Below are 15,362 nucleotides of genomic sequence, written 5' to 3' on the forward strand. Positions count from 1 at the left end.
TAGGTGGCAAAAATCAAACCACCAGCGGCCATAAACACCGGCGACAAAATAACCAGATTCACCCAGAGACTCAAAAATGCCGGAAAATCCCCGAATGCACGCCTAATGTACACATATTCCCCTCCGGAGACGGGTATTGATGCACCAAGTTCTGCAAAGCACAGGGCACATAGCGTTGAGTAAACTCCACACAGCGCCCACAATACACAAGACATGCCAACAGAGCGCACATTGTAGAGAATTCCAACAGGTGACACAAAAATCCCTGCTCCGATAATAAGACCAACAATTATGGAAACGCAGTGAAAAAGGTTGATCTGCCTCTTCAACTGCACTTTCTGATGTTGGTTGATTTCGAGATCTTGTTGTGTCAACAATGTCTCCCTCTTTGTTCTGGCGGCCATTTTGTGAAGAAAGGTTGTCAAATATGCACTGTCACGTGTATTTGGTTTTTTTTTGCATTAATTTTCGAAGAGGATATCGTATTAGTGCGTAGGAAGGATACATTCTTGACATCCGTGTCTTGAACGTGCCTTATAGGTGCTCTCTTTAGGGTGAACGTCTTACGCAAGTAAAACTTACTGCTGATTCCACGTAACGACTTTCAAGGTTAGGTCCTACGTGTCGGACTCCGTTCTATTTAATTCTACAGTTTAAAAATATTATTATTTATAAAAATTGAATGGGATTGGATACAAGTTCTCCAACACCTTCTCCCAGATATTTACACCATTCATATACAATTTGTACTGTACGTGAACAGATCAGTAGGAAAGAAAAGAATAGGAAAGGTCAGTGAACAGTGAGAACAAGAGAGTGTACATAAATCTCTTTGTATTACAGATACTATATAAATCTGTACACAAATTATTTTTTATATAATATCTTGTGGTGGTAAGTCCCCATTTCCGTTTAATACCAAATTGAGATCAGCTTGTGTATTTTCGACTATAGTCATAGTCACATGCAAAGAAAAAAGAAATCTATTATTTCATAGTGACGCAACAATGGTACGAAAATTTCGTTAAGTAACACGTTTCAGTTTTTTTTAGCTCAAATCTAAATCTAGAATGAAACACACTGTCGTCATGCTACTTGTTCCGGTCTGGGAAAGCATGCTTACTACACTGTTATCTCAACCTGAAAATGCTTGCACTTCCGGTTTAATGACATCATTTTCAGCCTTTCGAAGAAAGGCATACTGCACTATTACCTTGAACCTGAAGCCCCAAGCCCCAAGCTGCAGCAGAAAGAAAGTTAAATGCACTCCAAGTCGCATGACATCATTTTCAGCATGTGAATCACATGCTTAAAGCAGTTCATATTTTATCCAGTGAGTAAATATGAGCTTCCAGTATAATGACTTCCGGTGTAGAACTTTGAATACGTGACAGTAGAAGCATGAGCTTGACGATGACTTGTTTTGCTTGTTGTTCAACGCCGCGCTCAGCAATATTCCAACTAGATGACGGTGGTCTGTGAATAATTGAGTCTGGCTTGATAATCTTGTAAAGGGCGCTCTCAAGGCTATTGTTAGGTGCAGTGCTAGGCCCGTATTAAGGGCGCTCTCAAGGCTATTGTTAGGTGCAGTGCTAGGCCCGTGTTAAGGGCGCTCTCAAGGCTATTGTTAGGTGCAGTGCTAGGCCCGTGTTAAGGACGCTCTCAAGGCTATTGTTAGGTGCAGTGCATGGCCCGTGTTAAGGGCGCTCTCAAGGCTATTGTTAGGTGCAGTGCTAGGCCCGTGTTAAGGGCGCTCTCAAGGCTATTGTTAGGTGCAGTGCTAGGCCCGTGTTAAGGGCGCTCTCAAGGCTATTGTTAGGTGCAGTGCTAGGCCCGTGTTAAGGGCGCTCTCAAGGCTATTGTTAGGTGCAGTGCATGGCCCGTGTTAAGGGCGCTCTCAAGGCTATTGTTAGGTGCAGTGCTAGGCCCGCGTTAAGGGCGCTCTCAAGGCTATTGTTAGGTGCAGTGCTACGCCCTTGTTAAGGGTGCGCTCAATGCTTTTACTTGTATTAAGTCTGTTGTGTGATGTTATTATAATATATGTATCATTAATATTTGATTGCAGACGCATGCAGCCTTAAGATAATCGAAAGAAAACATTATTAGGAAGAGTGAGTGAGTTTTTTACGCCGCTTTTAGCAATATTCCAGCAATATCACGGCGGGGGACACCAGAAATGGGCTTCACACATTGTACCCATGTCGGGAATCGAACCCGGGTCTTCGGCGTGACGAGCTAACGCTTTAACCAGTAGGCTACCCGACCGCCCTATTAGGAAGATATTAGTGGGTTTTTTTCAAAATTTAAAACCTATCACCGTATTGCCCTATATTGCATTAGGCACCTGACAATCTCGGGTAAACCTGGTAACCAGGTCGTTTTCCAAACTGAGGTTTTGACGCGGTTCTAGGTTTGAAATGGCTCACTCAAAACCTGCTTTGGGGTGTTACATTTCAATTTTATAACCAAGATTTTACAATTGACGTTTTATAAACTGGCCTCTTGATATGAACACCATATTCATATTTGACTGATTAAAAGTTACAATTTTGTTCAAATGAAAATGACATGGCATAAATCAAACTTGCAATCTCACATATCGTGTTAAGTTTGTAACCCACTGTTTTCCCAATGAGCCACCGGGGCAGGTGATGAAAACTTGTTAAATTTTACATGTCATGACTCCGGGGGTCCATGCTGCACATGTTCTCTCGCTTTGATCGGATTCCTGTTGTACCGCGACACGCTGTGTTGTCAATGTTTTCTTATTTTTTTCTGGTATTTCTTGCATTTTGACAAAAACACGCCTCCTCGGTTCTGGTTGATAATGTAAAACCTTGAGCTCGAGAAAAGTCCCCGACCTAAACACTGCATGACCTGAGCAAATATTTCGAGGACCTTAAGATAACATTATCAAAATAGACTATTGTTCTTCGTGGACACTAGCGTTATCGCCATGTCATGTTTTGATCTGCGGCCAATAGATACGAATGTTGTATCAGTAGCTGCTGTCTGAACATGCATGTCTTAAGTTATAGTTAATTCAAGAAGATAGCAGCTCTCCTTTGTCCTACGCATCAGTATGTCTGATTGTGGAATAAACACAAAGACCGGTAGGTTTAGTTCGAGAAAGCAAACACCGGGGGATCAACCGGAGCTACATCACAGCAGTCCAACATCCACCAGTCTCTTCACTATAGGAGCATGTCCGTCTTGGTGAGGGACGGGCTGTATGAGAGACACGCCAATAGTGGAATGATATACAAACACCAGAATGCAGTGTGGGAACGTAGGCACGGGGGCTAATATCCACTGCTAATAATGGTCCCTGTTGTGGTGCTGGCTTCATCTTTGTGCGTCAATCATGGAACTGCTCCCGAGTTGTCTTGGAACAATTTACACGGGGAAGCTATGTTATGGAGTTGATGCTTCCGCCCACAATTGTGTGCTTGGGGTTCAGTCAGTGTTCTCAGGAGTATCACTTCGTCTTTACGTCGTTGTTTTCACAAAGACCTTGGCATGACATTAAACGCAATAAGGGTTACCCGTGTATTCGATAAAACTGGTTGGATATAGTTGCACTGTGTGTTGAAGACTTGGTGTTCACCTATTCATACACCATGCCAGTGTGTGACATCAGTATTTGTGTTGACAGTTCTGTTCTTCCGTTCCACTTCCGAATCTCTCGAGATTTCTACGACATATTCCGTATCAACATCCAGGGGAGACATGGTGCTATGTCTGTGGTCAGAATTCTGATAATGATTGGTCTACTGGACATTCTGGAGGCTTCAAGTAGAACACTAGTGACCCTCGTCCATATATAATCCTACTGGTGATGTCGACGACGTCCATTATGGAGGCTTCAATTAGAACACTAGCGAGTCTCGTACATATACAATCCTACTGGTGATGTCGACGACGTCCATTCTGGAGGCTTCAATTAGAACAGTAGCGAGTCTCGTACATATATAATCCTACTGGTGATGTCGACGACGTCCATTCTGGAGGCTTCAATTAGAACACTAGCGAGTCTCGTACATGTATCAGCCTACTGGTGATGCCGACGACGTCCATTCTGGAGGCTTCAATTAGAACAGTAGCGAGTCTCGTACATGTATCAGCCTACTGGTGATGCCGACGACGTCCATTCTGGAGGCTTCAAGTAGAACACTAGCGAGTCTCGTACATGTATTAGCCTACTGGTGATGCCGACGATGTCCATTCTGGAGGCTTCAATTAGAACACTAGCGAGCCTCGTCCATGTATCAGCCTACTGGTGATGCCGACGACGTCCATTCTGGAGGCTTCGAGTAGAACACTAGTGAGCCTCGTCCATGTATCATCCTACTGGTGATGCCGACAACGTCCATTCTGGAGGCTTCAAGTAGAACACTAGCGAGTCACGTCCATGTATCAGGTTAGACATCGCTGGCACTCGATACACATAGTAGCCGGCTCTGGGATCCTAAGATACTTTGTCAGAATGCCAGAGACATATGAAGGTGATTGTGAATCAAGAAATAAAGAAGGCTTTCGCGGAATCAAATATTAGATATGTTCGATGTGTTTTTTCATACTCTCACGAAACTGAGTGGGCATATTTACACTTCTGCATCCATATCAAAGCAATACCACGACAAAGTCAGAACAACACATTCACTGAATCACTAAACAGATTCAAATGTTTTTAGTTACAACAAATTCATTAAACATGCAATCGTATCACTGGATTGTGTGATGAAGACTCGGCGTAGAACTGATGTGCGTCTTGAGGCAACAAACACACACTGTATGTATTCACATTGTGTCAATGGCGGATGAGACCGCCTCCGTAGTCTAATGGTAGAGCGATCGCACGGAGAGGCATATCATACCAAAAGACGTCAAAAGATGGTACTTGTTGTTACCCTGTCTGGCGCTCGACATTCAGGGGCTAAAACATGGACTGGTCGGCTCGGAGTCAGTATACTGTGTCGGAGTTGGGTATTCATGTTAAACTGCGGCATGGTATCTCAGTGAGCTAGCACTATAAATCGGCATCAGTCCGGACTAGTACAAGCAGCCACACGCATGCATGCATCTCGCTATATAAGTGCAATAATCTTGGACGCGACGTTAAACCCCATTTCACCTCACCAATGGCGGATGATTCCGGTAGAGCAGGACATGTTTATCCTTTTCGCGAACACCTGGTGTCAACACTGATTTCCAGCGATCCATTCTAATACTTTTCACTGCTTTTTACGCCCAATGGTATGTTTCGGCAGATAATCGAGACTGGCTATTCTCTGGCGTTGACGTTTTATATTTCAGTTAGGTCAGCAAGTTTTCATCATTTTCTTTGCGATCACCAAAGAAATATGTATCATAAGAAAGAATAACTACGTAATTTTGTTTTCAATATTTCAGGTATTTTGTGCCACTAAATCCAAGAGCGCATCCTGTCGCATTTTATGAGATCTGCTTGTGGTTGAGTGATCTGTTTGAGAAACAATGGTCATAGTCACGGATTTGTTTAAAAACATGTCCGCAGAACGAGCAATCAATTCTAAACAGCCGACTTGAATTGGTCATGCAGATTTTTACATTGAATCAAACTGAATTGGTTGCATTTGCACATAGGCCTATTGTAGATCTAGGTTTAACCGGCTAGGCCTATCTCGTCAGCAACAGATCTCTCTATATATAAGCAAAGTTATCAAGTACTAGTTTGGTTGCGTAAGTCTCGGTGAAGTCTCGCGTTTCCAGCGGGACACGTTCGTAGTGACCTTAGCGCTTATCCAGACCAAGCAAATAGGACGAAGTGACGACTCGCGTGACGTTTGGCGTATGCATCTTACATCATGTGGTTGATAAATAGAACTCAACACTGATAACAAAGTAATCTATGTAGGACAAATGTGTGGTAGCGTGTGCACAATGAACTATGGAGTATTCTATGGGTATTAGTTGTTCGTTGTTTAACGCCGCATTCAACAATATTCCAGTTATATGACGGCGGTCTGTAAATAATCGAGTCTGGACCAGACAATCCCGTGATGGACATTACTTGCTTCGATCTACTCAATTTGGATACGATTGCATGCGTTAACCAAGTCAGAAGTATATACACATATACCTCATATATTCGTCAGAAACACTAGGAGGTAATGTACCGTATAAAATACACCATTCAAAAGAAGTTACAGAACACCCGAAACAGTATTGATGTTAGATCACAGTATTGATGTTAGATCACAGTATTGATGTTAGATCACGGCTTTATGTGGGGGAAGAAAGCAGTATTCCGCTCATTGTACATTCGCCGTTATTTTGTTGTTTATTTACATGTTGCGTGTGTAATTTCCGGAACAAGAGACAAAATAACGCTGGATACGATGACATGCATCAACCAAGTCAGCGAGCCTGACCAACCGATCCTGTTAGTCGCCTCTTTCGACAAGCATAGACGCTTTTTACCGCAAGTATGGGTTGCTGAAAACCTATTCACTCTGATAATGTAGACATATTTTTACGCCACAGTCAGTCTGTAATCTAGGCCAGTTAAACAAGTGGTTGACATGATGGGCAACGCGTTGATTCGCACTTTACCAAGTCTCCGGACCTGACCATCCGACCGATGGAATCCCTTCCGATGATTGTGTTTGTTTGTTGTTTAACGCCGCACCAAGCAATATTCCAGCTGTATGACGGCGGTCTGTAAATAATCGAGTCTTGACCAGACAATCCAGTGATTGACATCAAGGACCTCGATCCCCACAATTGGGATACGGTGACATGCATCAACCATGTCAGCGAACCTGACCACTCGATCTGTGCTTCAGTGTAACACATTGTTCGGAAAGAATTCCGTGTTTTCCATCAGTGCTAATGTCAGTGGTCCATAATGTAATATTAAAGAACAATTTATCAGCGACATATCCAGGTAATTGATAAGAAAATTACTCGGAGGTACCATACGATACTAAACTCATTGCAATGCAATTTTCATAAACAGCTATTTAGCTTTTATATGAATGGTATTTGGGAACGGATTCACCTACATTCATACATGAGTAATAAATACAATACGTATATTCAACACAGATAACAGATGTTGAGGTAAACATACAGATGAACAAATTAACCCCCTTTGACATTCGTGGTATGACCTAGTCGCTGGCTCAAACCCATTTCTCATCGTCTCTGTGTGACGCGTTTTGGCGATATGTTCAACATGCATTAGTAATCATCTAATACAATAGTCAATATGTTTCTACTTTCGTTTCATTCTGAATAAAAAAATAAGAGGAACTTTAGAGGGTCAGTCGTGTGTCCGCCGTGTGCATTGATGACTACTGTGCAACGTCGATACATGGTTGTCACGAAATGTACACGTGTGGATACTGATACCTATATACCATCTACAGCAGGAATTTACCTGGGTCTGCATGGAGTCCTGGGGGCGAACCAAGAATCATAACCAGGTATCGTGTATGGTTCCGTTCTTTTAGAAAAGTCAATAATAATAATGGTGATAATAATACTGATGATGATGATAATAATGAAGATGATGATGATGATAATAATAATAATGATGATGATGTTGATTATGGACATGATGATGATGATGATAATGATGATGATGGTGTTGATGATGATGATGGTGGTGTTGATGATGATGATGGTGGTGTTGATGATGATGATAATGAAGATGATGATAATGATAATGATGATGATAATGGTGTTGATGATGATAATGAATATGGTAATGATGATGATGATGATAATGATGATGATGATGATAATGATGATACTGATGGTGATGATGATAATGATGATGTTATGGTGTTGATGATGATGTTGATGATTTTGATGCTGATGTTGATGATAATGGTGGTGGTGTATGGTTGTAATGATGATAATGATTATGGTAATGATGATAATGGTGATGATGTTGATGATGGTGGTGGTGTATGGTTGTAGTGATGATAATGATGATGATGATGATAATGATTATGGTAATGATTATGATGTTGATGATGATGATACTACACCAGCCCTACACACTCGGTATGCCTGACGAAAAGCTTGACATACGTCCCCCTTATCTAAAGCTTTCTGAATTATGTACATGTATATCACATATCCCGTCGTGAATGAGATATCGCGTTATAATGAGGGCGAGTCTAAAACGGTACACATCCTGGAATGATACAGGGGACCTTTGCATGTGTGTTTGACGTCACGGGTGACAACTGTTCAGTGGGATGCTCTCATCTTTTCGTGAACACCTGTTGTCATCACTATTTGAAAGTGATTAATGAACACATGCTTATGATATAGTCGGAATTGTACAATTTATTGTGAATATGGAAAAGGTTTTGTCGATTTTCGCACTGCGCCACGGACTAATATTTCAGTATGCTGTTCACTAATGGTATTCGCTTCATGTTTAACATTGTAACGCGTGGCACGTCATCAACATAACATACTCCATGGTTGCCAGCATGAACAGCGAGCAAGACTGACGGGGAATGGTGACCAACAATCCACCAGGAACGTTAAAAGTTTCAAATGTTGTTTTATTTTTTGTGATTTTGTTTGTTTGTTTGTTTGTTCGTGTGTGTTTGTTGGTGTATATATATGTGTGTGTTTGTTTATGTGTGTGTGTGTTTGTTGGTGTGTGTTTGTTTGTTTGTTGGGGTGGGGGGTGGGGCGAGCGTGTGTGTTAGCTGGGGGTTGGCGTGTGTGTGTGTGTGTGTGTGTGTGTGTTTGGGGTTGGGCGTGTATGTGTTTGTTGGTGTGTGTGTGTTTTTTGGGGTGTGGATGTGGATGTGTGTGTTTGTGTTTGTTGGTGTGTGGATGTGTGTGTGTTTGTTTGTTGGTGTGTGTGTGTGTTTGTTTGTTGGGGGTGGGCGTGTGTGTGTTTTTTGGGGTGTGGATGTGGATGTGTGTGTTTGTTGGGGGTGGGCGTGTTTGTGTATGTGTTTTTTGGTGTGTGGGCGTGTGTGTGTATGTTGATGTGTGTGTGTGTTTTTTTGGGTGTGGATGTGGATGTGTGTGTTTGTTGGTGTGTGTGTGTGTGTTTGTTGGTGTGTGAATGTGTGTGTGTGTTTGTTGGTGTGTGAATGTGTGTGGGTGTTTGTTGGTGTGTGTATGTGTTGGTGTGTGTGTGTGTGTGTGTGTGTGTGTGTTTGTTGGGGGTGGGCGTGTGTGTGTATGTGTTTTTTGGTGGGTGTTTTTTGGGTGTGTGGATGTGTGTGTGTTTGTTGGTGTGTGTGTGTGTGTGTTTGTGGATGTGTGTGTGTGTGTGGATGTGTGTGTGTGTGTTTGTGTGTGTGTGTGTGTGTGTGATGATGTCCTGGATACGGTGTCTCCACACCTGGCGTGCACTGGATGATGCAATCGGCATGCACAGCTCCATGTTACTTTTCTCTGGCTTCGCGGAAGGTCATATTAGTGTCGCTATGAGAATTAACTACTTAAAGGTAGGGAAGCCTGATGGTGAATATGTTCGCTTGTCATCTTCATATCCCCAAAGAGCTTAAAAGGCAACCAGAAACCAACACTCGAATCGCAGGTTATATCGATGCTATATTGAGACTTTGAACGATAGGGTCGCTATTCCTTGACTGAGCAACTGCCCATGTTACTTTCGAGACTGCCATGTCTATCTGAGTTATTCATAGTATATAATTGTGGTGCGCACCAGCCACCGCTGGTCAGACTTTATTCGAATGATTATAAAGATAACGAGGAAATAACAATACACATTCTTCTATTGCGGCATGTGACCTTTCGTCAGAAGAGTACTTTACTCATATCACATCATCAAGTGGGAAGTAAGCATTACGCGACGCAGGGAATTGAGTTAACTTAAGCAAACAAACACGGATAAATATATATGTTGACAGAGCTCGAATCATAATAAAAGCGACCAGCGGATTCTGACACGCAACTCGGCACAAAGAATTCCGGCTCATCAGGCGATCAGGTTTCCGGTGTCCCCGTCAGTAATGGGCTGTATGTGCCTGGCAGTTACACGACTGATTAAAAGAGTGAAAGATGTATTACGCCGCACTCAGCAATATTTCAGCTGTGTCACGGCAGCCAGTGTATAATCGAATGGAGGCTCTACAAACCAGTGATTGATATTATAAGCAATGTCCCACGCTGTCGGCCGATGACAGGCCGAGGCTGTCAACGAAACGAATTTTTAAAATGTCTCTGTGGAAAAGTAATTGAATATTAACCCGGGTCTCATCGAGGTGAGTTATCATGTATCAACAATGGGTTGATGTGAAAAGAGTGTATACAATGTGTTCCAGTATATAGTAATATACAAAACGTTCCTCTATATTGGAACACATTGTATACATAAGCACTCTTTTGACATCATCCAATTGTTGATACATTATTTACAAAACTTTCTCCGCCACCATACAGCTGGAATATTGCTGAATACGGCGTTAAGCAACAACAAATAAACAAAACAAAACGTTCCTGTACATATAGATCTAGAGGTAACCACGCGAGTGTTTTGGGGGATGGTAAATATCGGGTATGAGGAATAAACATGAATTCATAGTGGTTGCTCCTTATAAGGATATGTACCACCGCCAAACCCACAAGCGTGATAACCTCTTTATCATATAATGCCATTCTTCAAATCTGTGCTTGAAAAATCTCTTCCCATCTCTCACAAACATTAACTAAACATTGTAAATTTTACTTTAATGTGCGCATTAATATATATATACAATATATATTTCGTCAGAATATAAGCGATGTATCAATCGGACAGTGACAACAGTCCATATAACTCCAACTGAACCTGTTTCTTATTTCTTATAACCATAAATAGGCAAAACAACAATTGTTTCTACTTCCAATTCGCGGCAATCCATCGGTCTGTCCGCTAGAGTAACTGCCCTTTATCAAATGGAAGCTACTCTAACCCTAGTCTATGAGACGTCACGTTTGTTTATTGTCTGCCTGTCCTGTCATAACATTACGAAGGGCGATCAGATGTCCACACAGCGACAAAACGAAACAAGGTAACAATTTGGACAAATCCAACTGTTTTAGCTTCGGGAAAGGTTTAAAGCCACAGAATGGAAACTGATGCCGCTAGACTAGTGTCCTCTCTAAATGTTTTCGCAATTTTTATCTCCCAACTTGTAAAATGCCTTACCTACGTCATAGTTAGACACTGATTTTCGGTATATTAGACTATTCTTCTGTTATGATAGCAATTATCCCAGTAGTTTCTCCAGACTCCCGATGGTTAATTGTGACTCGATCGCAGAATGACAAGGGCGATGCCATGTTTGTTTGTAAACACTGAAAGAAGTCCCTACTTGACCTTTGATATTTGCATCTCTCTGTGTATGTGACCCAAACGGATATCCGTTTGCCTTATCCTGCTGATAAACAAAGATATCCAACTAAGGAAAGTCCAAAACTCAATAATGATTCCTGTGTGGAATACATGTGAAATTTTGCAAGTGACTCTTGTGTCTGTATGTAAGTGAAACTGTGTCAGTAATATATTTTGACATGTGTGTACTTGTTATATATTTTATGTCATTAATGAGATTAATAAACACAGGAAATATAAAAATGCTTATAACGAACTACGGTTATAACGAACTAAAATTAGTGGTACCATCGTTATAAGGAGTTCGTTATAACCGTAGTTTACTGTACATCACCACCGAATAACCATTTCTTGTTTGTTTCCTTTTTAGCCACCATCAAACATGGGTGTATACTTTCTTTTGCGGTTTTTTTCCGAATTGTTCCTAAAGCAAATAATATGCCACAAACAGGTGAGCTTCATATCTTTGTATGACAGAACCCTCAAGAAATACGATTTACCGGTTAATGTCATACCGCGGCAGCTATTCTTTTTGATAACTATTTCGAATATTAGTCACAGATGTATTAAACACAGGTAAACTGTTTCTCTGGTTTCGGAATCCTTAATGCAGTAAGTGCTACATGAAGATATACGCATTGGTACTTACTGATGATTATCGCAGCGAGGAGCCTAATAGATGAAGACGGGGGATCGCAGTCGGGGAAGACGGGACGAAGAGTGTAGGTGGCAAAAATCAAACTAGCTGCGGCCAGCTGTGTGTGTGTGTTTGTGGATGTGTGTGTGTGTGTTTGTTTGTGGATGTGTGTGTGAATGTCTATCTGAGTTATTCATAGTATATAATTGTGGTGCGCACCAGCCACCGCTGGTCAGACTTTATTCGAATGATTATAAAGATAACGAGGAAATAACAATACACATTCTTCTATTGCGGCATGTGACCTTTCGTCAGAAGAGTACTTTAGTCATATCACATCATCAAGTGGGAAGTAAGCATTACGCGACGCAGGGAATTGAGTTAACTTAAGCAAACAAACACGGATAAATATATATGTTGACAGAGCTCGAATCATAATAAAAGCGACCAGCGGATTCTGACACGCAACTCGGCACAAAGAATTCCGGCTCATCAGGCGATCAGGTTTCCGGTGTCCCCGTCAATAATGGGCTGTATGTGCCTGGCAGTTACACGACTGATTAAAAGAGTGAATGATGTATTACGCCGCACTCAGCAATATTTCAGCTGTGTCACGGCAGCCAGTGTATAATCGAATGGAGGCTCTACAAACCAGTGATTGATATTATAAGCAATGTCCCACGCTGTCGGCCGATGACAGGCCGAGGCTGTCAACGAAACGAATTTTTAAAATGTCTCTGTGGAAAAGTAATTGAATATTAACCCGGGTCTCATCGAGGTGAGTTATCATGTATCAACAATGGGTTGATGTGAAAAGAGTGTATACAATGTGTTCCAGTATATAGTAATATACAAAACGTTCCTCTATATTGGAACACATTGTATACATAAGCACTCTTTTGACATCATCCAATTGTTGATACATTATTTACAAAACTTTCTCCGCCACCATACAGCTGGAATATTGCTGAATACGGCGTTAAGCAACAACAAATAAACAAAACAAAACGTTCCTGTACATATAGATCTAGAGGTAACCACGCGAGTGTTTTGGGGGATGGTAAATATCGGGTATGAGGAATAAACATGAATTCATAGTGGTTGCTCCTTATAAGGATATGTACCACCGCCAAACCCACAAGCGTGATAACCTCTTTATCATATAATGCCATTCTTCAAATCTGTGCTTGAAAAATCTCTTCCCATCTCTCACAAACATTAACTAAACATTGTAAATTTTACTTTAATGTGCGCATTAATATATATATACAATATATATTTCGTCAGAATATAAGCGATGTATCAATCGGACAGTGACAACAGTCCATATAACTCCAACTGAACCTGTTTCTTATTTCTTATAACCATAAATAGGCAAAACAACAATTGTTTCTACTTCCAATTCGCGGCAATCCATCGGTCTGTCCGCTAGAGTAACTGCCCTTTATCAAAGGGAAGCTACTCTAACCCTAGTCTATGAGACGTCACGTTTGTTTATTGTCTGCCTGTCCTGTCATAACATTACGAAGGGCGATCAGATGTCCACACAGCGACAAAACGAAACAAGGTAACAATTTGGACAAATCCAACTGTTTTAGCTTCGGGAAAGGTTTAAAGCCACAGAATGGAAACTGATGCCGCTAGACTAGTGTCCTCTCTAAATGTTTTCGCAATTTTTATCTCCCAACTTGTAAAATGCCTTACCTACGTCATAGTTAGACACTGATTTTCGGTATATTAGACTATTCTTCTGTTATGATAGCAATTATCCCAGTAGTTTCTCCAGACTCCCGATGGTTAATTGTGACTCGATCGCAGAATGACAAGGGCGATGCCATGTTTGTTTGTAAACACTGAAAGAAGTCCCTACTTGACCTTTGATATTTGCATCTCTCTGTGTATGTGACCCAAACGGATATCCGTTTGCCTTATCCTGCTGATAAACAAAGATATCCAACTAAGGAAAGTCCAAAACTCAATAATGATTCCTGTGTGGAATACATGTGAAATTTTGCAAGTGACTCTTGTGTCTGTATGTAAGTGAAACTGTGTCAGTAATATATTTTGACATGTGTGTACTTGTTATATATTTTATGTCATTAATGAGATTAATAAACACAGGAAATATAAAAATGCTTATAACGAACTACGGTTATAACGAACTAAAATTAGTGGTACCTTCGTTATAAGGAGTTCGTTATAACCGTAGTTTACTGTACATCACCACCGAATAACCATTTCTTGTTTGTTTCCTTTTTAGCCACCATCAAACATGGGTGTATACTTTCTTTTGCGGTTTTTTTCCGAATTGTTCCTAAAGCAAATAATATGCCACAAACAGGTGAGCTTCATATCTTTGTATGACAGAACCCTCAAGAAATACGATTTACCGGTTAATGTCATACCGCGGCAGCTATTCTTTTTGATAACTATTTCGAATATTAGTCACAGATGTATTAAACACAGGTAAACTGTTTCTCTGGTTTCGGAATCCTTAATGCAGTAAGTGCTACATGAAGATATACGCATTGGTACTTACTGATGATTATCGCTGCGAGGAGCCTAATAGATGAAGACGGGGGATCGCAGTCGGGGAAGACGGGACGAAGAGTGTAGGTGGCAAAAATCAAACTAGCTGCGGCCACGCCCACGGGACACAGAATGATAAGATTCACCCAGAGACACAGGAACGCCGGACAATCCCCAAATGCACGTTTTATGTACACATATTCGCCTCCCGATTCAGGAATCGAAGCACCAAGTTCTGCAAAACACAGGGCACATAGCGTTGAGTAAACTCCACACAGCGCCCACAATACACAAGACATGCCGACAGAGTGCACATTGTAGAGAATACCCACGGGCGACACAAAAATCCCTGCTCCGATAATAATACCCACAATGATAGAGACGCAGTGAAAAAGTGTGATCTGTTTTTTTAACTGCACTTTCTGCTCTGGTTTCGAGTCCAGCTCTTGTGCGAGGATTCTCGTCCCGTTAGACCTAGCAGCCATCCTGTTGAGAGAGCGTCGGTCGACTGTCACAACCACATGGTCACGTTTGATATGCATATCAGATACCAAGGTCTACTGGCCACGGCACTGATACGGTACAGGCAGCTGACAGTAGTCTGTGCTGTCAAAATGATTAGATTACAATGCGATCACACTTGACCCTGAATGTAGGCTAGTATGTCTGGTAGAACACCAACATCACCATATATTTTCCCATGGTGTGAGCCATTTGACAATCTCATCATCCACTGGACCGCAAATACAACCTAAACTGAAACAACATCCTATATCTCTTGTTGCGTGAGACTCTTCAGCTTCCCTGTCCATTGACGTATCATTTAACCTA

General features: G+C 41.5%; 1 protein-coding gene across 2 annotated transcripts in view; it reads right to left on the reverse strand.

Moving 5' to 3' along the window:
• The window catches only part of LOC124122195 (large neutral amino acids transporter small subunit 2-like), a 36,726-nt gene extending 21,675 nt beyond the window's left edge, over positions 1–15,051 (reverse strand). For both annotated transcript variants that reach the window (XR_007219052.1, XM_048387896.1), the window contains exon 1: positions 14,542–15,051. Coding sequence is in view for 1 of the 2 variants with exons in the window: in XM_048387896.1 (XP_048243853.1) it covers positions 14,542–15,016 (475 nt within the window). In the remaining variant the exon portion in view is untranslated. The remainder of the gene's footprint in view (positions 1–14,541) is intronic.
• Positions 15,052–15,362: the final 311 nt, after the last annotated feature.

Source organism: Haliotis rufescens, unplaced genomic scaffold (genome assembly GCF_023055435.1).
Source record: "Haliotis rufescens isolate VD_foot unplaced genomic scaffold, xgHalRufe1.0.p SCAF_7, whole genome shotgun sequence".
Taxonomy (NCBI): domain Eukaryota; kingdom Metazoa; phylum Mollusca; class Gastropoda; order Lepetellida; family Haliotidae; genus Haliotis; species Haliotis rufescens.